A 24,456-nucleotide genomic window follows, 5' to 3' on the forward strand; every position below is an offset into this window, starting at 1 on the left:
GGCCGACGGAGTGGGGGGTGGAGGCGTTCAGGATGGCTGAGGAAAAAGCGACAGGGCCCACTGTCGTCGGCTACAGCATCCCACGTCGGAGATTGAGGAGGCTTACCTACCGCTGCCTTCGCTCGGAGGTTCGGAGAGCCGTGAGGCGCTGCGAGGATGGGGTGGTGGTTGTGGGTTTGCTCAGCGGCCCGCGATCACAAATTTCTATTTAACTCCATCAAAAAAGTAACCTGCAGCGCCACACCAATCACCATCATTTGGGGAAAGAACGGTGATCCGATCTCTGAACCCTCAGGAATAGGTTTGCAGATTTTGCTGAGCATTTCTGCGAGGTCCTGGGGGAGGGAAAATCCCTCAGCCCGGAAAACATTGTGGCACAAAGTGAGGATGACCCTGCTGAGGCTGCGGTGCCTCAAATATTGGAAGAAGTCACCCCCTGTGAGTGGCTGGCTGAGGTGCCATCTGTTGAGGAAGTACTGAAGGCAATCCGGAGTCTGAGACCAGGAAAGACAGCGGGCAGAGATGATCTCCCAAGCGAAATGCTGAGGGACGGCGGCGTTTGTTTCACAGACTACCCTACATGACATCATAACAACAGTCTGGACCACTGGACGGGTTACGCAGGATTGGAAGGATGTCCTGGTGGTCCTGGTGGTCCCCCTTTAAGAAGGGGGACCGCACAGACTGTAACAACTACAGGGGCATCTCACTCCTCAGTGTGCCGGGAAAGGTCCTGGCAAGGATTATTCAGCATCGCCTTGCCAGGCACGCTGAGGAGAGGCTTGCGGATCTCCAGATGGAGGCAGTCGCTCTCCAGCAGCGAAGCTCACAACACCAAGCGGAGCGCCGGGTGGCTAAAACACAGCAAGGTGGCACAGTAGTGGGCACAGGTGGTGCACCTAGCCTGGCACAGTAATGGGCACAGGTGGTGCATCGGTCACTCGTCTCGGTCGGTCAACCCGTGGCACCTGCTGGGTCTGCCCCATAACCTGCCAGCGGTCGTTTTGACACTTCACGTGGCCTTAACGTGCACCTAGCCTGGCACAAGCGCCGTGGTGACGCCACCGCCACTTGGTGAGTGTGTGGGTGAGTGAGTGTGTGTGTGAGTGAGTGGGTGATTTAGTGAGTGAGTGGGTGTGTGTGTGAGTGAGTGGGTGATTTAGTGAGTGAGTGGGTGTGTGTGTGAGTGAGTGGGTGATTTAGTGAGTGAGTGGGTGTGTGAGTGGGTGAGTGAGTGTGTGTGTGAGTGCGTGTGTGAGTGCGTGTGTGAGTGCGTGTGTGAGTGTGTGAGTGGATGTGTGAGTGTGTAAGTGAGTGTGTATGTGTGAGTGGGTGAGTGAGTGATAGAGTGACTGAGTGAGTGAGTGTGGGTGAGTGGTTGAGTGAGTGTGTGGGTGAGAGAGTGGGTGAGTGAGTGGGTGAGTGTGTGAGTGAGTGTGTGAGTGGGTGAGTGCTTTATCGACCTGGTCAAGGCCTATGATACCATCAATAGGCCTGGGCTCTGGGTTGTTCTTCGTGCTTTTGGAGTACCTGACCCTCTACTCACGATCATTAAGGACCTTCATGATGGTGAGCGGGCCCGGGTAAAACTACGTGGCCGGGAGTCCGAGCCTTTCCCTGTACACCTTGGGGTGCGACAGGGATGTCCTCTGGCTCCCACATTATTTAACATCTATTTTGACCACGTAGTTCGTGAAGCCTTCAATAGCTGTACCGGGGGAATCTCCATAAGGTACAGATGTAATGGGAGGCTGATCGATGCCCGGGTGCGGTCAAGGGATGGCTCCCTATTGCTCAACCACGTTATGTATGCTGATTTGGTAATAGCTGCTCATTCAGAGGAGGAGTTGGAGACGCTGCTGCTGAGACTGGAGCGTGCCACTAAGAGATGGGGCCTTACCATCAGCCCCACCACAACTAAGCACCTGCCTGGGTATTTTGTACCATCAGGCACTCCACCCCCACAACTCCCAATCGGTGATGGGGCAGTTGTGGAGAGAGTGGAGAGTTTCCCATACCTGGGAAGTGTGCTTATGACTGGTTCCAGTTGAACAGCAGAGATCTCACTCCGAATCAGTCGAGCGGCAATATCTTTTCATCGGTTGCGTAACGCTGTGTGGAAGCTACCTGGTCTGTCGCTCCACACTAAGCTTCAGGTCTTCTCGGCCACGGTCATTCCCTCCTTTCTCTACGCTTGCAAAACGTGAACCCCCCTAATGGAACATCTTCGCCGGTTAGAAACATTTAGGCTGGCCTGCCTACGAGCCATCCTGGGTTTAACCAGACTGGATTGTGTGAGGAGCTCACAAATCCTTGAAAGATCTGGGCAAGGTCCCATCGGTGAGCTCCTCCGGCGGGCAAGGCTGCGATGGCTGGGTCATGTAGCCCGCATGCCCAGCCACCGCATGCCGAAACAGCTTTTGTTCGGCCGGATCGAGGGGGCTAAACGGGCGCGGCACGGGCTAGAGAAGAGATGGAGTGATGTGGTACAGATGGACGTGGAGCTGAGTGGACTTGCCGATGACTGGTACCAGCGGTGTCAAGATCGGCCTCTGGAGGAGGCTACTGGGCAGTTGGAGGTAGTCGCCCTCCAACAACAACGGAGGGCGGAGGAGCGACGCTCACAACAACGAGCGGAGCGCCGGGTGGCTAAAGCACAGCAGGTTGGCGCAGTAGGGGGCACAGGTGGTGCATCAGCCAGTCATCTCAGTCGACCCGTGGCACCTGGGCCTGCCCCGTGACCTGCCAGCGGGCTTTCGACACTCCACGTGGCCTCAAAGTGCACATGTCCTGGCACAAGCGTCGTGGGGATGTCACCGCCACTTAGTGGCGAATGGCGGTTGTAGTGTGAGTGTGAGTGGGTGAGTGTATGAGTGTGTAAAAGATTCACACTACAGAACAGGGAGGCATCTTACAAATAGTTTAAGTCCTTCCCCCTGCACCTCTGATTAGCGCTGTCGGCTACGTACGGTGCAAAAGAAGTTGACCATACACTTCACAGAACGGGGAGAGAGAAAGAACACACGCCTCACTCACAATCACCCACACAACACTACATCACAATCACACGCAACACACTCCATTCACAATCACACACACTCCACTCACACAACTCAATCACACACACTCCACTCAATCACACACTACTCAATCACACACACACTCCACTCACAATCACACACAGTCACAACAACAACCGCCATTCGCCACTAAGTGGCGGTGACGTCACCATGACGCTTGTGCCAGGCCATGTGCACCTTGAGGCCGCGTGAAGTGTCGAACGCCCGCTGACAGGAGGTCACGGGGCAGACCCAGGTGCCACGGGTCGACTGACTGAGATGGCCGAGATGACTGGCTGATGCACCACCTGTGCCCCCTACTGTGCCAATCTGCTGTGCTTCAGCCACCCGGCGCTCCGCTCATTGTTGTGAGCGTCGCTCCTCCGCCCTCCGTTGTTGTTGAAGGGCGACTGCCTCCAACTGCCCAGTAGCATCCTTCACGAGCCTCCTCCACAGAGGCCGATCTTGACACCGCTGGTACCAGTCATCGGCAAGTCCACTCAGCTCCACGTCCTTCTGTACAACATCACTCCATCTCTTCTCTAGCCCGTGCCGTGCCCGATTAGCCCCCTCGATCCGGCCAAACAAAAGCTGTTTCGGCATGCGGTGGCTGGGCATGCGGGCTACATGACCCAGCCATCGCAGCCTTGCCTGCCGGAGGAGCTCACCGATGGGACCTTGCCCAGATCTTTCAAGGATTTGTGAGCTCCTCACACAATCCAGCCTGGTTAAACCCAGGATGGATCGTAGACAGGCCAGCCTAAATGTTTCTAACCGGCGAAGATGTTCCATTAGGGGGGTCCACGTTTCGCAAGTGTAGAGAAACCACGACTTAAATATATAACACACACTACTCGATCACACACACACCACTCACAATCACACACACAATCACACACTCCACTCACAATCACACACCACTCACTCCACAATCACACACTACTCAATCACACACACACACACCACTCACAATCACACACAATCACACACACTCCACTCACAATCACACACACTTCACTCACAATCACACACGCACTACTCAATCACACACTCCAAAATCACACACACTACTCAATAACACACACTCCACTCACACAACACTACTCAATCACGCACACACTACTCACAATCACACACTACTCAATCACACACACACACACACCACTCACACTCACACGCACTACTCAATCACACTCACACACACACCACTCACACTACTCAATCACACACACACACCACTCACAATCACACACAATCACACTCACACACACACTACTCAATCACACACACAATCACACTCACACACACACTACTCAATCACACACACTACTCAATCACACACACTATTCAATAACACACACAATCACACAACACAATCACACACTATTCAATCACACACACACACATTCCACACTCCACTCACACACACTCCACACACAACACACACACACACCACTCACAACACTACTCACACACACTCCACTCACACACGACTCACACTCCACTCACACACTACTCACACACAACACAATCACACACACTACTCAATCACACACACAACACAATCACACACACACACCTCACAATCACACACACTGCTCAATCACACAACACAATCACACACACACAACACACACACCAATCACACACTCCACCCACACACAACATAATCACACACTACTCAATCACACACAACACAATCACACACTCCACTCACACACACTCCACACACAACACAATCACACACATTCCACACACAACACACACACCAATCACACACACAACACACACACCTCACACACACAACACACACACACCAAACCACACACAAACCAATTACACACACTCCACTCACACACAACACAATCACACACACACTCAATCACACACACACAACACAATCACACACACCACTCACACACAGACCACACACAACACACACGCGCACAACACAATCACACACACGCCACTCACAACACAATCACACACACTCCACTCACACACAAGACAATCACTCACACACTTCTCAATCACACACAACACAATCACACACTCCACTCACACTCCACACACACCACACACACCACTCACACACACCACTCACACACACTCCACACACAACACACACACCAATCACACACACAACACAAACACGCCACTCACACACAACACACACACACCACACAAACTCCACACACACTCCACACACACACACACCCCTCACACACAACACACACACACACCACTCACAAAAACACTCAACACACACCACTCACAAACACACACACACCACTCACACACCACTCACAAACACACACCACTCACACACACAACACACCACATACACAACACCCTCCACACACAACACACACACACCACTCACACACCACTCACAAACACACCACTCACACACAACACAACACACCACTCACACAACACACCACACACACAACACACACACCAATCACACACTCACCAGAACTGTGAGAGGAACATACAAGCTCCACTCTGGCATCTCACCAGTCACATGCTTGGAAGTCGGCACGGATTTGCTCTGCCAAGTAAATTGTTCATGCTCCGGATGGCAAACTCATTTCTTTATAGTCACTCTTTGTCTTCACTACTATACACTACTATATACTACGCTAATATACACTACTATACACTACACTATACACTACTATACACTACACTATACACTACTATACACGACACTATACACAACTATATACTACACTAACATACACTACTATACACTACACCACTATACACTACACTATACACTACTATACACTACACTATACACTACTATATACTACACTATACACAACTATACACTACACTAATATACACTACACTACTATACACTACACTATACACTACTATACACTACTATATACTACGCTAATATACACTACTATACACTACACTATACACTACTATACACAACTATATACTACACTTCTATACACTACTATACACTACACTACTATACACTACACTATACACTACACTACTATACACTACACCACTATACACTACTATACACTACACTACTATACACTACACCACTATACACTATACTACTATACACTACACTACTATACACTACACTACTATACACTACACTACTATACACTACTCTATAGACTACACTACTATACACTACACTATACACTACACTACTGTATACTACACTACTATACACTACTATACACTACACTACTATACACTACACTACTATACACTACACTACTATACACTACACCACTATACACTATACTACTATACACTACACTACTATACACTACACTACTATACACTACTATACAGTGAGGGAAAAAAGTATTTGATCCCCTGCTGATTTTGTACGTTTGCCCACTGACAAAGAAATGATCAGTCTATAATTTGAATGGTAGGTTTATTTGAACAGTGAGAGACAGAATAACAACAACAAAATCCAGAAAAACGCATGTCAAACATTTTATAAATTGATTTGCATTTTAATGAGGGAAATAAGTATTTGACCCCCTCTCAATCAGAAATATTTCTGGCTCCCAGGTGTCTTTTATACAGGTAACGAGCTGAGATTAGGAGCACACTCTTAAAGGGAGTGCTCCTAATCTCAGCTTGTTACCTGTATAAAATACACCTGTACACAGAAGCAATCAATCAATCAGATTCCAAACTCTCCACCATGGCCAAGACCAAAGAGCTATCCAAGGATGTCAGGGACAAGATTGTAGACCTACACAAGGCTGGAATGGGCTACAAGACCATTGCCAAGCATCTTGGTGAGAAGGTGGCAACAGTTGGTGCGATTATTCGCAAATGGAAGAAACACAAAAGAACTGTCAATCTCCCTTGGCCTGGGGCTCCATGCAAGATCTCACCTCGTGGAGTTGCAATGATCATGAGAACGGTGAGGAATCAGCCCAGAGCTACACGGGAGGATCTTGTCAATGATCTCAAGGCAGCTGGGACCATAGTCACCAAGAAAACAATTGGTAACACACTACGCCGTGAGGGGCTGAAATCCTGCAGCGCCCGCAAGGTCCCCCTGCTCAAGAAAGCACATATACATGCCCGTCTGAAGTTTGCCAATGAACATCTGAATGATTCAGAGGACAACTGCGTGAAAGTGTTGTGGTCAGATGAGACCAAAATGGAGCTCTTTGGCATCAACTCAACTCGCCGTGTTTGGAGGAGGAGGAATGCTGCTTACAGTGAGGGAAAAAACGTATTTGATCCCCTGCTGATTTTGTACGTTTGCCCACTGACAAAGAAATGATCAGTCTATAATTTTAATGGTAGGTTTATTTGAACAGTGAGAGACAGAATAACAACAACAAAATCCAGAAAACGCATGTCAAAAATGCTCCAATAAGTTGGATCCCTCTGCAAAACCCTTGTTGGCAATCACAGAGATCAGACGTTTCTTGTAGTTGGCCACCAGGTTTGCACACATCTCAGGAGGGATTTTGTCCCACTCTTTGCAGATCTTCTCCAAGTCTTTAATATTTCGAGGTTGACGTTTGGCAACTCGAACCTTCAGCTCCCTCCACAGATTTTCCATGGGATTAAGGTCTGGAGACTGGCTAGGCCACTCCATGACCTTAATGTGCTTCTTCTTGAGCCACTCCTTTGTTGCCTTGGCCGTGTGTTATGGGTCATTGTCATGCTGGAATACCCATCCACGACTCATTTTCAATGCCCTGGCTGAGGGAAGGAGGTTCTCACCCAAGATTTGACGGTACATGGCCCCGTACATCGTCCCTTTGATGCGGTGAAGTTGTCCTCTCCCCTTTGCAGAAAAACACCCCCAAAGCATAATGTTTCCACCTCTATGTTTGACGGTGGGGATGGTGTTCTTGGGGTCATAGGCAGCATTCCTCCTCCTCCAAACACGGCGAGTTGAGTTGATGCCAAAGAGCTCCATTTTGGTCTCATCTGACGACAACACTTTCACCCAGTTGTCCTCTGAATCATTCAGATGTTCATTGGCAAACTTCAGACGGGCATGTATATGTGCTTTCTTGAGCAGGGGGATCTTGTGGGCACTGCAGGATTTCAGTCCTTCACGGCGTAGTGTGTTACCAATTGTTTTCTTGGTGACTATGGTCCCAGCTGCCTTGAGATCATTGACAAGATCCTCCCGTGTAGTTCTGGGCTGATTCCTCACCGTTATCATGATCATTGCAATTCCACGAGGTGAGATCTTGCACGGAGCCCCCGGCTGAGGGAGATTGACAGTTCTTTTGTGTTTCTTCCATTTGCGAATAATCGCACCAATTGTTGTCACCTTCTCACCAAGATGCTTGGCAATGGTCTTGTAGCCCATTCCAGCCTTGTGTAGGTCTACAATCTTGTCCCTGACATCCTTGGAGAGCTCTTTGGCCTTGGCCATGGTGGAGAGTTTGGAATCTGATTGATTGATTGCTTCTTTGGACAGGTGTATTTTATACAGGTAACAAGCTGAGATTAGGAGCACTCCCTTTAAGAGTGTGCTCCTAATCTCAGCTCGTTACCTATATAAAAGACACCTGGGAGCCAGAAATCTTTCCAATTGAGAGGGGGTCAAATAATTATTTCCCTCATTAAAATGCACATCAATTTATAACATTATTGACATGCGTTTTTCCGGATTTTTGTTGTTATTCTGTCTCTCACTGTTCAAATAAACCTACCATTAAAATTATAGACTGATCAATTTGTGTCAGTGGGCAAACGTACAAAATCAGCAGGGGATCAAATACTTTTTTCCCTCACTGTATGACCCCAAGAACACCATCCCCACCGTCAAACATGGAGGTGGAACCATGCTTTTGGGGGTGTTTTTCTGCTAAGGGGACAGGACAAATTCACCGCATCAAAGGGACGATGGACGGGGCCATGTACCGTCAAATCTTGGGTGAGAACCTCCTTCCCTCAGCCAAGGCATTGAAAATGGGTCGTGGATGGGTATTCCAGCATGACAATGACCCAAAACACACGGCCAAGGCAACAAAGGAGTGGCTCAAGAAGAAGCACATTAAGGTCCTGGAGTGGCCTAGCCAGTCTCCAGACCTTAATCCAATAGAAAATCTGTGGAGGGAGCTGAAGGTTCGAGTTGCCAAACGTCACCCTCGAAACCTTAATGACTTGGAGAAGATCTGCAAAGAGGAGTGGGACAAAATCCCTCCTGAGATGTGTGCAAACCTGGTGGCCAGCTACAAGAAACGTCTGACCTCTGTGATTGCCAACAAGGGTTTTGCCACCAAGTACTAAGTCATGTTTTGCAGAGGGGTCAAATACTTATTTCCCTCATCAAAATGCAAATCAATTTATAACATTTTTGACATGCGTTTTCTGGATTTTGTTGTTGTTATTCTGTCTCTCACTGTTCAAATAAACCTACCATTAAAATTATAGACTGATCATTTCTTTGTCAGTGGGCAAGCGTACAAAATCAGCAGGGGATCAAATACTTTTTTCCCTCACTGTACACTACTATACACTACACTACTTTACACTACGCTACTATACACTTCACTACTATACATTACACTACTATACACTACACTACTATACACTACACTACTATACACTACTATACACTACACCACTATACACTACACTACTATACACTACACTACTTTACACTACGCTACTATACACTACACTACTAAACACTACTATACACTACACCACTATACACTACACTACTTTACACTACGCTACTATACACTACACTACTATATACTACACTACTATACACTACACTACTATACACTACTATACACTACACTACTATACACTGCACTACTATACACTACGCTACTATACACTACACTACTATACACCACCACTATACACTACACTACTATACACTACACTACTATACACTAAACACTACTATACACTACACTACTATACACTACACTACTATACACTACACTACTATACACTAAACACTACTATACACTACACTACTATACACTACTATACACTACACTACTATACACTACACTACTATACACTACAATATACACTACACTACTATACACTACAATATACACTACACTACTGTATACTACACTACTATACACTACACTACTATACACTACACTACTATACACTACACTACTATACACTACACTACTATACACTACAATATACACTACACTACTATACACTACACTACTATACACTACACTACTATACACTATACATTACACTACTATACACCACACTACTATACATACCACTATACACTACGCTACTAAACACTACACTACTATACACTACACTACTATACACACCACTCTACACTACACTACTATACACTACACTACTATACACTACACTACTATACACTACACTATACATTACACTACTATACACTACACTACTATACACTACACTATACATTACACTACTATACACTACACTACTATACACACCACTCTACACTACACTACTATACACTACAAAATACACTACACTACTATACACTACACTATACACTACACTACTATACACTGCACTACTATACACTACGCTACTAAACACTACACTACTATACACTACACCACTATACACTACACTACTATACACCACACTACTATACATTACACTATAGACTACACTACTATACACTACACTACTATACACTACTATGTACCTCACTATACACTGCACTGCTATACACTACACTACTATGCACTACACTATACACTACTGTAAACGTCCATACATCACACCACTATACATTACACTGTACACAATACACACGACCGCCTGTACTCCAGGCGAGGTAGTCAACATCTCACCCACTCACTCAGACATCGTCAGCGCTTGGGATCGAACCCACGACCTCCTGCACACCAGGCGAGGTAGTCAACATCTCACCCACTCACTCAGACATCGCCAGGGGTCAGGATCGACCCCACGACCTCCCTCTCTCTCCATCTCTCTCACTCTCATTCTCACTCCCTCTCTCTCTTCTCACCCCCTCGCTCACTCTCCATCTCCCACTCTCAATCTCGCTCTCCACCCCTCTCTCACTCTCAATCTCTCTCCATCTCTCTCACCATCTCCATCTCAATCTCTCTCTCTCCAACTCTCTCGCTCCACCCCTCTCTTTGTCCAACTCTCTCTCTCCAACTCTCTCTCCACCCCTCTCTCACTCTCAATCTCTCTCCAACTCTCTCTCTCCACCCCTCTCTTTGTCCAACTCTCTCTCTCCACCCCTCTCTCTCCACCCCTCTCTCTCTCCACCCCTCTCTCTGTCTAACTCTCTCTCTCCACCCCTCTCTTTGTCCATCTCCATCTCTCTCCAACACTCTCCACCCCTCTCTCTGTCTAACTCTCTCTCTCCACCCCTCTCTTTGTCCATCTCCATCTCTCTCCAACACTCTCCACCCCTCTCTCTGTCTAACTCTCTCTCTCTCCACCCCTCTCTCTCCATCTCCATCTCTCTCCAACTCTCTCTCTCTCCACCCCTCTCTCTGTCTAACTCTCTCTCTCTCCACCCCTCTCTCTGTAACTCTCTCTCTCCAACTCTCTCTCCACCCCTCTCTCTCCATCTCCATCTCTCTCCAACTCTCTCTCTCTCTCCACCCCTCTCTCTGTCTAACTCTCTCTCTCTCTCCACCCGTCTCTCTGTAACTCTCTCTCTCTCTCCAACTCTCTCTCTCCACCCCTCTCTCTCCATCTCCATCTCTCTCCAACTCTCTCTCTCTCTCCACCCCTCTCTCTGTCTAACTCTCTCTCTCTCTCTCCACCCGTCTCTCTGTAACTCTCTCTCTCTCTCCAACTCTCTCTCCACCCCTCTCTCTCCATCTTTCTCCAACCCTCTCTCTCCACCCCTCTCTCTGTCTAACTCTCTCTCTCCACCCCTCTCTCTGTAACTCTCTCTCTCTCTCTCCAACTCTCTCTCTCCACCCCTCTCTCTCCATCTCCATCTCTCTCCAACTCTCTCTCTCCACCCCTCTCTCTCCATCTCCATCTCTCTCCACCCCTATCTCTGTAACTCTCTCTCTCCAACCCTCTCTCTGTCTAACTCTCTCTCTGTAACTCTCTCTCTGTAACTCTTTCTCTCTCTCTCTCCAACTCTCTCTCTCCACCCCTCTCTCTCCATCTCCATCTCTCTCCAACTCTCTCTCTCCACCCCTCTCTCTGTAACTCTCTCTCCAACCCTCTCTCTGTCTAACTCTCTCTCTCTCTCTCTGTAACTCTCTGTCTAACCCTCTCTCTCCACCCCTTTCTCTCCACCCCTCTCTCTCTCTCCAACCCTCTCCAACCCTCTCTCTCTCCACCCCTCTCTCTGTCTAACTCTCTCTCTCCATCACTCTCCACGCCTCTCTCTGTAACTCTCTCTCTCGTTCTTGGGATAGGCGCCCGTTGTTTTAGTCGCTGTCTGCAGTTCGCCGCGGAAGCTCTTCAAAGTGAGTGCGATTGTGTCTGTGTGTGTCTGTGTGTGTGTCTGTGTGTGTCTGTGTGTCTGTGTGTGTCTCTGTGTCTGTGTCTGTCTGTGTGTGTGTGTCTGTCTGTGTGTCTGTGTGTGTGTCTGTCTGTGTGTGTCTGTGTGTGTGACTGTGTGTGTGTGACTGTGTGTCTGTGTGTGTGTGTCTGTGTGTGTGTCTGTGTGCGTGTGTGTGTCTGTGTGTGTGTCTGTGTGTGTGTCTGTGTGCGTGTGTGTGTCTGTGTGTGTGTCTGTGTGTGTGTCTGTGTGCGTGTGCGTGTCTGTGTGTGTGTGTCTGTGTGTGTCTGTGTGCGTGTGTTTCTGTGTGTGTGTCTGTGTGCGTGTGTGTCTGTGTGTGTCTGTGTGCGTGTGTGTCTGTGTGTGTCTGTGTGCGTGTGTGTCTGTGTGCGTGTGTTTCTGTGTGTCTGTGTGTGTGTCTGTGTGTGTGGCTGTGTGCGTGTCTGTGTGTGCCACTTAGGGAGACAAAGGCGGCCGGGCGTGGTGCTACCCCCCCCCTCCCCCTTGTGTGCCACTGTGCCGGCCTTCACAGCTGCTGCTCGCTAACAGCCCCAACAGTCTGTTACAGGCTACACGGGGGATTTTGTCTTTGCTGGTTTGAGTTGAATGTGCGCTGATGTCGAGGGTAAATGGGCGAGGTTTAGGACTGTGACTCATGCAGCTGCATTGGCTGCTTTGGGTACGCGGTCCAGACCTCCCCAGAGACCCTGGCTGACAGAGGAGGTGTTCAGAATGGTTGAGAATAAGCGACAGGCCCACTGTCATCGGCTACAGAATCCCACGTCAGAGAATGAGGAGGCTTACCGCAGCCTTCGCTCGGAGGTTCGGAGAGCCGTGAGGCGCTGCAAGGATGGGTGGTGGTCGCGGGTTGCTGAGGATACGGAGTCTGTCTCAGTATCCCGCGATCACAAATCTCTATTTAACTCCCTTCAAAAAAGTAACCTGCAGCGCCACACCTATTACCATCATTAGGGGAAAAAACGGTGATCCAATCTCCGACCCCCGAGGAACAGGTTTGCAGATTTGCTGAGCATTTCTGTGAGGTTTTGGGGGAGGGAAAATCCCTCAGCCAGGAAAAAAAAATCGTGGCACAAAGTGAGGATGACCCTGCTGAGTCTGCGGTGCCTCAAATATTGGAAGAAGTCACCCCCTGTGAGTGGCTGGCTGAGGTGCCATCTGTTGAGGAAGTACTGAAGGCGATCCGGAGTCTGAGACCAGGAAAGGCACCGGGCAGAGATGATCTCCCAAGCGAAATGCCGAGGGAGGGTGGCGTTTGTGTCACAGACTGCCCTACTTCGGTAAGGTCACGTAGATAGAAAATCAACAGATCGCGACGTTGTGATCGCAACACAAGCGACCGTCTTCAGGCGAGAGAGAGAGAAAGCTACTAGAACAAGGCCTTAAGTAGGCCTGAGATGGGTGCGGCCTCAGGGTACGAGCGCGGGGCTAGAGTTTGTCTGCCTGAGGCTGTGGAAGTGGCTATTGTATTGTGAGAGATTTGCGTGCGAATGCGCGAGCTTAGTACGATTGGCGTGCCAATGCACGAGCTTAGTCTGTCGCATCATCGGTGGCCGAGCGAGAAGGACATCCAGCCGGTCAATGCAAAGACATCCAACCGAATAATGCAGCTCAGAGAGTCAGCTAAAATCGCAGGGAGGATGGAATCATCACAGCCAGTGAAGACTTTACCTGGTTAATAACGTCCTTCCAATGATTGCTCAATTTGTCCCCGTTTTCTCAGTTGAAGTTGTGTCTGTGTTTTGTATATCTGGACGGCTTCATGGACAAATCTCTGATGATAGCCAGTGGGTTTGCCGAGTACCTCCGTCTTGTAAAAATCGATTTCGTGTGAGCCGACAGCGTTAAAACAGTGATCAGCAACGGCAGAGGTATTGGTCCTACCGTGTTTCAGATCTGCCTTGTGTTTGCGAACGCGTTCCGAGACATGTCGTTTCGTTTCCCCAATGTGAATGCTGCCGCATCCACAACTCGGTTTGTAGACGCCAGGGTATTGCATGTCAGGAATCGCATCCTTTACAGATGGGATCAAATCACGGATTTTGTGTACTGTGTTGAAGCGAACCTGGATCTTGTGTTTGTTTAAGATTTTGGAAATAGTTTTGGTAACCCCTGCTATGTACGGTAACGTGATGGTTTTTTTTATTAGCTCCTCAGATGGTTGTCTCCCATGGCTGGGGATGCAGCTTTGCGGATTGTACGGTCCGAGTATCCATTCATCCTGAGGGTTTGGTGTACATGCTCATGCTCACTGGCTAGGTGGTGCTGGTCGGAGATGCAACGGGCGCTATGGTGTAGTGTTTTGATGAGGGAATTCTGGGCTGGATGGTGGTGGTTGTCAGGCTTTAGATAGGCATCCGTGTGGGTGGCTTTCCTGTAGACGGAGTGTCCCAACGAACCATCAGGTCTCTTCTCGATCAAAACATCCCAGGAATGGTAGCTTGCCATCCTTTGCCACTTCCATGGTGAATTTTATGGCTGGGTGTATGGTATTGATGTGTGATTGCAAGGATTCATCTTCTTTGGTTCTTTCGGTAAAATCACGTGGAATGAGAATAATGTGTAGGTTTTGACTTTAACATAGCCATTTCCGTGACCAGTCACAAGCTAGTCCCTCAGCTATTTGATATGTAAACCCCCTTTGTCAAGGTGCCTCACTTCTCCCAACCAGCTTATAGTCGCTACGAATCTTAACAGCGTTCATTGAAGCTCTGTGGATGTGTAGGCCTTTACTTTAACATCTATTTCTGTGACCAGTCACAAGCTAATCCCTTAGCTATTTCAATGCTAAATTACTAGTTGCCTCTGTGGATGTGTAGGTTTTGACTTTAACATAGCCATTTCTGTGACCAGTCACAAGCTAATCCCTCAGCTGTTTGATATGTAAACCCCTTTGTCAAGGTGCCTCACTTCTCCCAACCAGCTTAAAAGTCGCTACGAATCTTAACATCGTTCATTGAAGCTCTGTCGTCCCGACAGGTCTGTTCCTTTCACCTGAAGACGGCCGCTTGCGTTGTGGCCGAAACGTCGTGAGAATTTTATTGTGTTATTTTATTATTTTATTCTCATTCTACGTGACTTTACCGAAATAACCAAAGAAGGTATTGATGTGGTTGAAGAATTGGTTTAGTGCTGGCTGGCCGTGTGGCCAAATGACGAAAGTGTCATCTACGTATCTCGTCCACAAGGAAGGGCGTAGGGTGGAAGTCTGGATGGCATCTGTCTCAAATTTCTCCATGAAAACATTCGCTACCACTGGCGATAAGGGAGAACCCGTTGGGGTGCCTTCAACTTGTTTGTAGAATGTTCCATTCCAGGTGAAGTAAAGTGTTGGTGAGGCAGTGTCTAACCAGGGCCGCTACATCAGCATTCAGTCCTTGTTGGACCAAAATCTTCAATGATTGCAATGGTGTCAGGCACAGGAACTTTGGTAACCAAAGAAACTGCATCGAAACTAACGAGCAAATCATCTGGAGATGGTGAGATTAAAGATACCAAGTGGGCTGAGTGGAGTACAGCTGCGGTGGTCTTACCAGTGAATGGTTGTAAGGTCTCAGACAGCAATCGGACCAGTTTGTAGGTGGGCGAGTCAATGGTGGAGACGATGGCAGGAAGGGGCGTCCCTTCTTTATGGATGTTTGGTAAGCCATACAATCTGGGTGGTCTAGCAGCAGAGGCTTTTAAGGAAAATCGCTTGGTTGGTTCGATGAAAGATGTCGAATCAGTGATGATATTGTTGGTTTCCGTAACCAGGCGATTGGTAGGATCTCTATTGATTCGGGTGAATCTGCCACCATTTAAGTAGGTCCTGAATTTTGTTACTCTATGTGGTTTTGTCCATGATGGCAGTGGCATTGCCCTTGTCGGCTGAGAGGATGACGATGTCATCTCTTTTTTTTAGCTGAGAAAGCTCAAAGCGCTCATCCTTGCTGATGTTGCTAGTAGGCGTCTTAGCGTTTTTTGAGGACTGCAGCTATTTCCGATTTTGCCACGTCTGCACGAACGTGTCCCAAACCTTTAAGGGCTACGTCGACCTGGGCAATGGTATCATCAACTGGGATGTGTTTGTGGGTGACTGCGAAATTCAACCCTTTAGCTGGAACCGATTTTAGGCTGTCAGAAATTTGGCTGTTACTCTGATTGATGACAATCTTGTCACGGTCTAACTTTTTAACGTGTGGATCTGGCTTGTTCTTGGACAGGAGGTTGAGCTTGGAAATCAGCGTTATCTTTGCATTTAGCTTACATTGAGGCGGCTGAAGAGGCTGTCATGTTATCTTCATGGCCCGTAATCAGATGTAGACATTTTTTTTCCGTCAATGTTAGATAGATAGATCCTTTATTGTCATTGTCACCAGTACAACGAAATTTAAAGTGCTCACCAGTCAGTACATCATTAATAAATTTAAATAAAACAAGAAATAAAAATAAAATAAAAGAAAATCAATACATTTTATATATAAAAACTACCCAAGTATACCCACATGCCCACATAAAAGTACATTTTATCATTGCACATCCTTATTTTACAGTCAATTGTATACAGTATTACTTAATAATTAATTAGCAGTATTGAGTGTGGTAATTGCTGTAGGATGAAAGCTGTGTTTGAATCTGTTTGTCCTTGTTTTGACTGATCTGAATCGTCTGCCTGATGGCAACGGCTCAAACAGAGAGTGTCCAGGGTGAGAAGAGTCCTTTATAATGTTCTTCGCTTTTTCGATGCAACGGGAATTGTGTAGTTCTTCCAATGTGGGGAGAGAGCACCCGGCGATTTTTTGGGCCGTGTTGATGACCCTCTGCAGCGCTTTCCTCTGAGCCACTGTGCAGCTGGTGTACCATAACACAGATGCAGTATGTAAGAATGCTCTCGACGGAGGCTCGGTAGAAGGACACCAGCAGTTTCTGTGTGATGTTATTCTTCCGGAGTATTCTCAGGAAGTAAAGTCTCTGCTGGGCCTTTTTCAGTAGCTCAGAGGTGTTGGCGCTCCCGGTCAGGCCCTGACCTGGAGTGATTGCAAGAGGGTCTTGTCTAAATTGTCAGATTTCAAATCGGAGCAGTCTTAATTCTCCCTGAGATCAGGGCTAGGCCGGCCCTGAACGAGATCCGTTTTTAGCATTCGGGGAAGTGGCAGCAGCAGACGTGAGTGTTAAGGCAATCGGTATTGCCTTGGTGTCACGCAATCTCTTCGGACAAAGCGAGCGACTCGATCAGACGGGCCTTCTCTCGTCTCGGAGTCTGTTAAAAGATCTAATGGTTGTGTGGACACCCTCCCCGAAGAGGCGGTCAAGCCTTGACTCAAAGCTTTCGTGACTGCAGGAATTCATACTCTATGGGTCTGTCGGCAAGGCCACGTAGATACGAATTTTTTTTTTAAATCACGTTTCCATCGCAACACAAGCAATCGTCATCAGGTTAAAAAAATATATAGCGGGAGAGCTGCTGAGGCAGGAGGTTATATAGGTTTGAGATGGGCGTAGCCCAAGGGTAAGTGGGCGGGGCTAGAGATGGAATTTGCATGTCAATGTTAAAGTCTCCCATAGACTCCAATGTTAAAGTCTCCCATAGACTCCAATGTTAAAGTCTCCCATAGACTCCAATGTTAAAGTCTCCCATAGACTCCAATGTTAAAGTCTCCCGTAGACTCCAATGTTAAAGTCTCCCATAGACTCCAATGTTAAAGTGTCCCATAGACTCCAATGTTAATGTTTAAGACTGGCTACATGACAACAACAACCGCCATTCGCCACGAAGTGGCGGTGACGTCACCACTACGCTTGTGCCAGGCTATGTGCACCCTGAGGCCACGTGAAGTGTCGAACGCCCGCTGGCAGGAGGTCACGGGGCAGACCCAGGTGCCACGGGTCGACTGACTGAGATGACTGGCTGATGCACCACCTGTGCCCCCTACTGTGCCAACCTGCTGTGCTTTAGCCACCCGGCGCTCCGCTCGTTGTTCTGAGCGTCGCTCCTCCGCCCTCCGTTGTTGTTGGAGGGCGACTGCCTCCAACTGCCCAGTAGCATCCTTCACAAGCCTCCTCCACAGAGGCCGATCTTGACACCGCTGGTACCAGTCATCGGCAAGTCCACTCAGCTCCACGTCCTCCTGTACCACATCACTCCATCTCTTCTCTAGCCCGTGCCGCGCCCGCTTAGCCCCCTCAATCCGGCCGAACAAAAGCTGTTTCGGCATGCGGTGGCTGGGCATGCGGGCTACATGACCCAGCCATCGCAGCCTTGCCTGTCGGAGGAGCTCACCGATGGGACCCTGCCCAGATCTTTCAAGGATTTGTGAGCTCCTCACACAATCCAGTCTGGTTAAACCCAGGATGGATCGTAGGCAGGCCAGCCTAAATGTTTCTAACCGGCGAAGATGTTCCATTAGGGGGGTCCACGAAACCACGAATTAAACTAGTGACACACACACAGTGACACACACACAGTGACACACACACAGTGACACACACACAGTGACACACACACAGTGACACACACACAGTGACACACACACAGTGACACACACACAGTGACACACACACAGTGACACACACACAGTGACACACACACAGTGACACACACACAGACACAAAAAGATCCCCCATATAGCCTTAACAGACTGTAGGGGAAAGTGCTGTTAGCGAGCACCTATGAAGGCCGGAACGGTACACGAGGGGGTGGGTGGCCAGCACCACGCCCGACCGCCTTTGTCTCCCTAGTGGCAATGTTTACACACCGCACCAGGTACTCATTTGAGGCTGAGTCGACCTAGGGGAGGCCCGGGACCGGTTCAGATAATCGTCACTGGTGTTGGCCGTGAGCGGGAATCGAACCGGGGTCGCCAGGTTCATAGCGCAGCGTAGCGCTAACCGCTACACTACCGCTCCTCACACACAGACACACACACAGTGACACACACACAGTGACACACACAGTGACACACACACACAGTGACACACACACAGAGACACACACACAGAGACACACACACAGTCACACACATACACACAGTGACACACACACACAGTGACACACACACAGAGACACACACACAGAGACACACACACAGTGACACACACACACACAGTGACACACACACACAGTGACACACACACACACAGTGACACACACACAGTGACACACACACAGTGACACACACAGTGACACACAGTGACACACACACAGTGACACACACACACAGTGACACACACACAGTGACACACACACACAGAGACACACACACAGTGACACACACACAGTGACACACACACACAGTGACACACACACAGTGACACACACATACACACAGTGACACACACACAGTGACACACACACAGTGACACACACACAGTGACACACACACAGTGACACACACACACAGTGATACACACACACAGTGATACACACACACAGTGACACACACACAGTCACACACACACACAGTGACGCACACACACACACTGACACACACTGACACACACACACACACTGACACACACAGTGACACACACAGTGACACACACACAGTGACACACACACACAGTGACACACACACACAGTGACACACACAGTGACACACACACAGTGACACACACAGTGACACACACAGTGACACACACACGGTGACACACACAGTGACACACACACACAGTGACACACACAGTGACACACACACACAGTGACACACACACACAGAGACACACACACAGACACACACAGTGACACACACACAGTGACACACAGTGACACACACACACAGTGACACACACAGTGACACACACAGTGACACACACACAGTGACACACACACAGTGACACACACACGGTGACACACACAGTGACACACACACACAGTGACACACACACACAGTGATACACACACAGTGACACACACAGAGACACACACAGTCACGAGTGTTTACGTTTTGGTCTCAGTTTTTTTTTTTAAACACAAATATTCTGATGATGGTGGTGACCATTTTGACATCAACATTTTTGCGGGCTTTGGGTCATTCCCAGACTACCGTTGATGATGATGGCGGTGGTGGTGATGGATCGACGCATCCAATCCCGGCAACCGATCTTCCTCCTGCTGCTGCTGCTGACAGATGCTCAAGTCTCGCCTGCACTGCAACCCCGAGCAGAAGGAGGAGATGGTGGTGGTGGTGGTGGTGCTGATGGTGGTGGGGCCACGAAGCAGGGTCTGGGATGTGAGAATGGAGGAGGAGGTGGAGGTGGAGGCAGTGGCCAGAACTGTGCAGAGGAAAATACGGCCACCCAGGACGTAGCAGGTACAAGTTGTAGTAGTGAGACAGGGGGTGACAGTGAGGATATTGATAGTAGTTGTAGTAGTGACACAGGGGGTGACAGTAGGGATATTGATAGTAGTTGTAGTAGTGACACAGGGGGTGACAGTAGGGATAGTGATAGTAGTTGTAGTAGTGACACATGGGTGACAGTGAGGATATTGATAGTAGTTGTAGTAGTGACACAGGGGGTGACAGTAGGGGTATTGATAGTAGTTGTAGTAGTGACACAGGGGGTGACAGTAGGGATATTGATAGTAGTTGTAGTAGTGACACAAGGGGTGACAGTAGGGATATTGATAGTAGTTGTAGTAGTGACACAGGGGGTGACAGTGAGGATATTGATAGTAGTTGTAGTAGTGAGACAGGGGGTGACAGTAGGGATATTGATTGTAGTTGTAGTAGTGAGACAGGGGGTGACAGTAGGGATATTGATAGTAATTGTAGTAGTGACACAGGGGGTGACAGTAGGGATAGTGATAGTAGTTGTAGTAGTGACACATGGGTGACAGTGAGGATATTGATAGTAGTTGTAGTAGTGACACAGGGGGTGACAGTGAGGATATTGATAGTAGTTGTAGTAGTGAGACAGGGGGTGACAGTAGGGATATTGATAGTAGTTGTAGTAGTGACACAGGGGGTGACAGTAGGGATATTAATAGTAGTTGTAGTAGTGAGACAGGGGGTGACAGTAGGGATATTGATAGTAGTTGTAGTAGTGACACAGGGGGTGACAGTAGGGATAGTGATAGTAGTTGTAGTAGTGACACAGGGGGTGACAGTAGGGATATTGATAGTAGTTGTAGTAGTGACACAGGGGTGACAGTAGGGAAAGTGATAGTAGTTGTAGTAGTGACACAGGGGGTGACAGTAGGAATAATGATAGTAGTTGTAGTAGTGACACAGGGGGTGACAGTAGGGATATTGATAGTAGTTGTAGTAGTGACACAGGGGGTGACAGTAGGGATATTGATAGTAGTTGTAGTAGTGACACAGGGGGTGACAGTAGGGATATTGATAGTAGTTGTAGTAGTGACACAGGGGGTGACAGTGAGGATATTGATAGTAGTTGTAGTAGTGACACAGGGGGTGACAGTGAAGATAGTGATAGTAGTTGTAGTAGTGACACAGGGGGTGACAGTGAGGATATTGATAGTAGTTGTAGTAGTGACACAGGGGGTGACAGTAGGGATATTGATAGTAGTTGTAGTAGTGACACAGGGGGTGACAGTAGGGATAGTGATAGTAGTTGTAGTAGTGACACAGGGGGTGACAGTAGGGATATTGATAGTAGTTGTAGTAGTGACACAGGGGGTGACAGTGAGGATATTGATAGTAGTTGTAGTAGTGAGACAGGGGGTGACAGTAGGGATATTGATAGTAGTTGTAGTAGTGAGACAGGGGGTGACAGTAGGGATAGTGATAGTAGTTGTAGTAGTGAGACAGGGGGTGACAGTAGGGATAGTGATAGTAGTTGTAGTAGTGACACAGGGGGTGACAGTAGGGATAGTGATAGTAGTTGTAGTAGTGACACAGGGGGTGACAGTAGGGATAGTGATAGTAGTTGTAGTAGTGACACAGGGGGTGACAGTAGGGATATTAATAGTAGTTGTAGTAGTGAGACAGGGGGTGACAGTAGGGATATTGATAGTAGTTGTAGTAGTGACACAGGGGGTGACAGTAGGGATAGTGATAGTAGTTGTAGTAGTGACACATGGGTGACAGTGAGGATATTGATAGTAGTTGTAGTAGTGACACAGGGGGTGACAGTAGGGATATTGATAGTAGTTGTAGTAGTGACACAGGGGGTGACAGTAGGGATATTGTTAGTAGTTGTAGTAGTGAGACAGGGGGTGACAGTAGGGATATTGATAGTAGTTGTAGTAGTGACACAGGGGGTGACAGTAGGGATATTAATAGTAGTTGTAGTAGTGAGACAGGGGGTGACAGTAGGGATATTGATAGTAGTTGTAGTAGTGACACAGGGGGTGACAGTAGGGATAGTGATAGTAGTTGTAGTAGTGACACAGGGGGTGACAGTAGGGATATTGATAGTAGTTGTAGTAGTGACACAGGGGTGACAGTAGGGAAAGTGATAGTAGTTGTAGTAGTGACACAGGGGGTGACAGTAGGAATAATGATAGTTGTAGTAGTGACACAGGGGGTGACAGTAGGGATATTGATAGTAGTTGTAGTAGTGACACAGGGGGTGACAGTAGGGATATTGATAGTAGTTGTAGTAGTGACACAGGGGGTGACAGTAGGGATATTGATAGTAGTTGTAGTAGTGACACAGGGGGTGACAGTGAGGATATTGATAGTAGTTGTAGTAGTGACACAGGGGGTGACAGTGAAGATAGTGATAGTAGTTGTAGTAGTGACACAGGGGGTGACAGTGAGGATATTGATAGTAGTTGTAGTAGTGACACAGGGGGTGACAGTAGGGATATTGATAGTAGTTGTAGTAGTGACACAGGGGGTGACAGTAGGGATAGTGATAGTAGTTGTAGTAGTGACACAGGGGGTGACAGTAGGGATATTGATAGTAGTTGTAGTAGTGACACAGGGGGTGACAGTGAGGATATTGATAGTAGTTGTAGTAGTGAGACAGGGGGTGACAGTAGGGATATTGATAGTAGTTGTAGTAGTGAGACAGGGGGTGACAGTAGGGATAGTGATAGTAGTTGTAGTAGTGAGACAGGGGGTGACAGTAGGGATAGTGATAGTAGTTGTAGTAGTGACACAGGGGGTGACAGTAGGGATAGTGATAGTAGTTGTAGTAGTGACACAGGGGGTGACAGTAGGGATAGTGATAGTAGTTGTAGTAGTGACACAGGGGGTGACAGTAGGGATATTAATAGTAGTTGTAGTAGTGAGACAGGGGGTGACAGTAGGGATATTGATAGTAGTTGTAGTAGTGACACAGGGGGTGACAGTAGGGATAGTGATAGTAGTTGTAGTAGTGACACAGGGGGTGACAGTAGGGATATTGATAGTAGTTGTAGTAGTGACACAGGGGTGACAGTAGGGAAAGTGATAGTAGTTGTAGTAGTGACACAGGGGGTGACAGTAGGAATAATGATAGTAGTTGTAGTAGTGACACAGGGGGTGACAGTAGGGATATTGATAGTAGTTGTAGTAGTGACACAGGGGGTGACAGTAGGGATATTGATAGTAGTTGTAGTAGTGACACAGGGGGTGACAGTAGGGATATTGATAGTAGTTGTAGTAGTGACACAGGGGGTGACAGTGAGGATATTGATAGTAGTTGTAGTAGTGACACAGGGGGTGACAGTGAAGATAGTGATAGTAGTTGTAGTAGTGACACAGGGGGTGACAGTGAGGATATTGATAGTAGTTGTAGTAGTGACACAGGGGGTGACAGTAGGGATATTGATAGTAGTTGTAGTAGTGACACAGGGGGTGACAGTAGGGATAGTGATAGTAGTTGTAGTAGTGACACAGGGGGTGACAGTAGGGATATTGATAGTAGTTGTAGTAGTGACACAGGGGGTGACAGTGAGGATATTGATAGTAGTTGTAGTAGTGAGACAGGGGGTGACAGTAGGGATATTGATAGTAGTTGTAGTAGTGAGACAGGGGGTGACAGTAG

The 24,456-nt window shown here is 47.9% G+C and overlaps 1 protein-coding gene across 1 annotated transcript in view; it reads left to right on the plus strand.

Moving 5' to 3' along the window:
* Positions 1–11,229: 11,229 nt before the first annotated feature.
* The window catches only part of LOC116937186 (putative carboxypeptidase X1), a 59,707-nt gene continuing 46,480 nt past the window's right edge, over positions 11,230–24,456 (plus strand). Inside the window, exons 1-2 of the mRNA XM_076058376.1 lie at positions 11,230–12,487; positions 20,557–20,828. Of these exons, the coding sequence (XP_075914491.1) occupies positions 20,567–20,828 (262 nt within the window). The 5' untranslated portion in view covers positions 11,230–12,487; positions 20,557–20,566. The remainder of the gene's footprint in view (positions 12,488–20,556; positions 20,829–24,456) is intronic.

This window comes from Petromyzon marinus (genome assembly GCF_048934315.1).
Source record: "Petromyzon marinus isolate PM22_M1 ecotype Great Lakes invasive population chromosome 70 unlocalized genomic scaffold, UKy_Petmar_22M1.pri1.0 chr70_unloc.4, whole genome shotgun sequence".
NCBI classification, from domain to species: domain Eukaryota; kingdom Metazoa; phylum Chordata; class Hyperoartia; order Petromyzontiformes; family Petromyzontidae; genus Petromyzon; species Petromyzon marinus.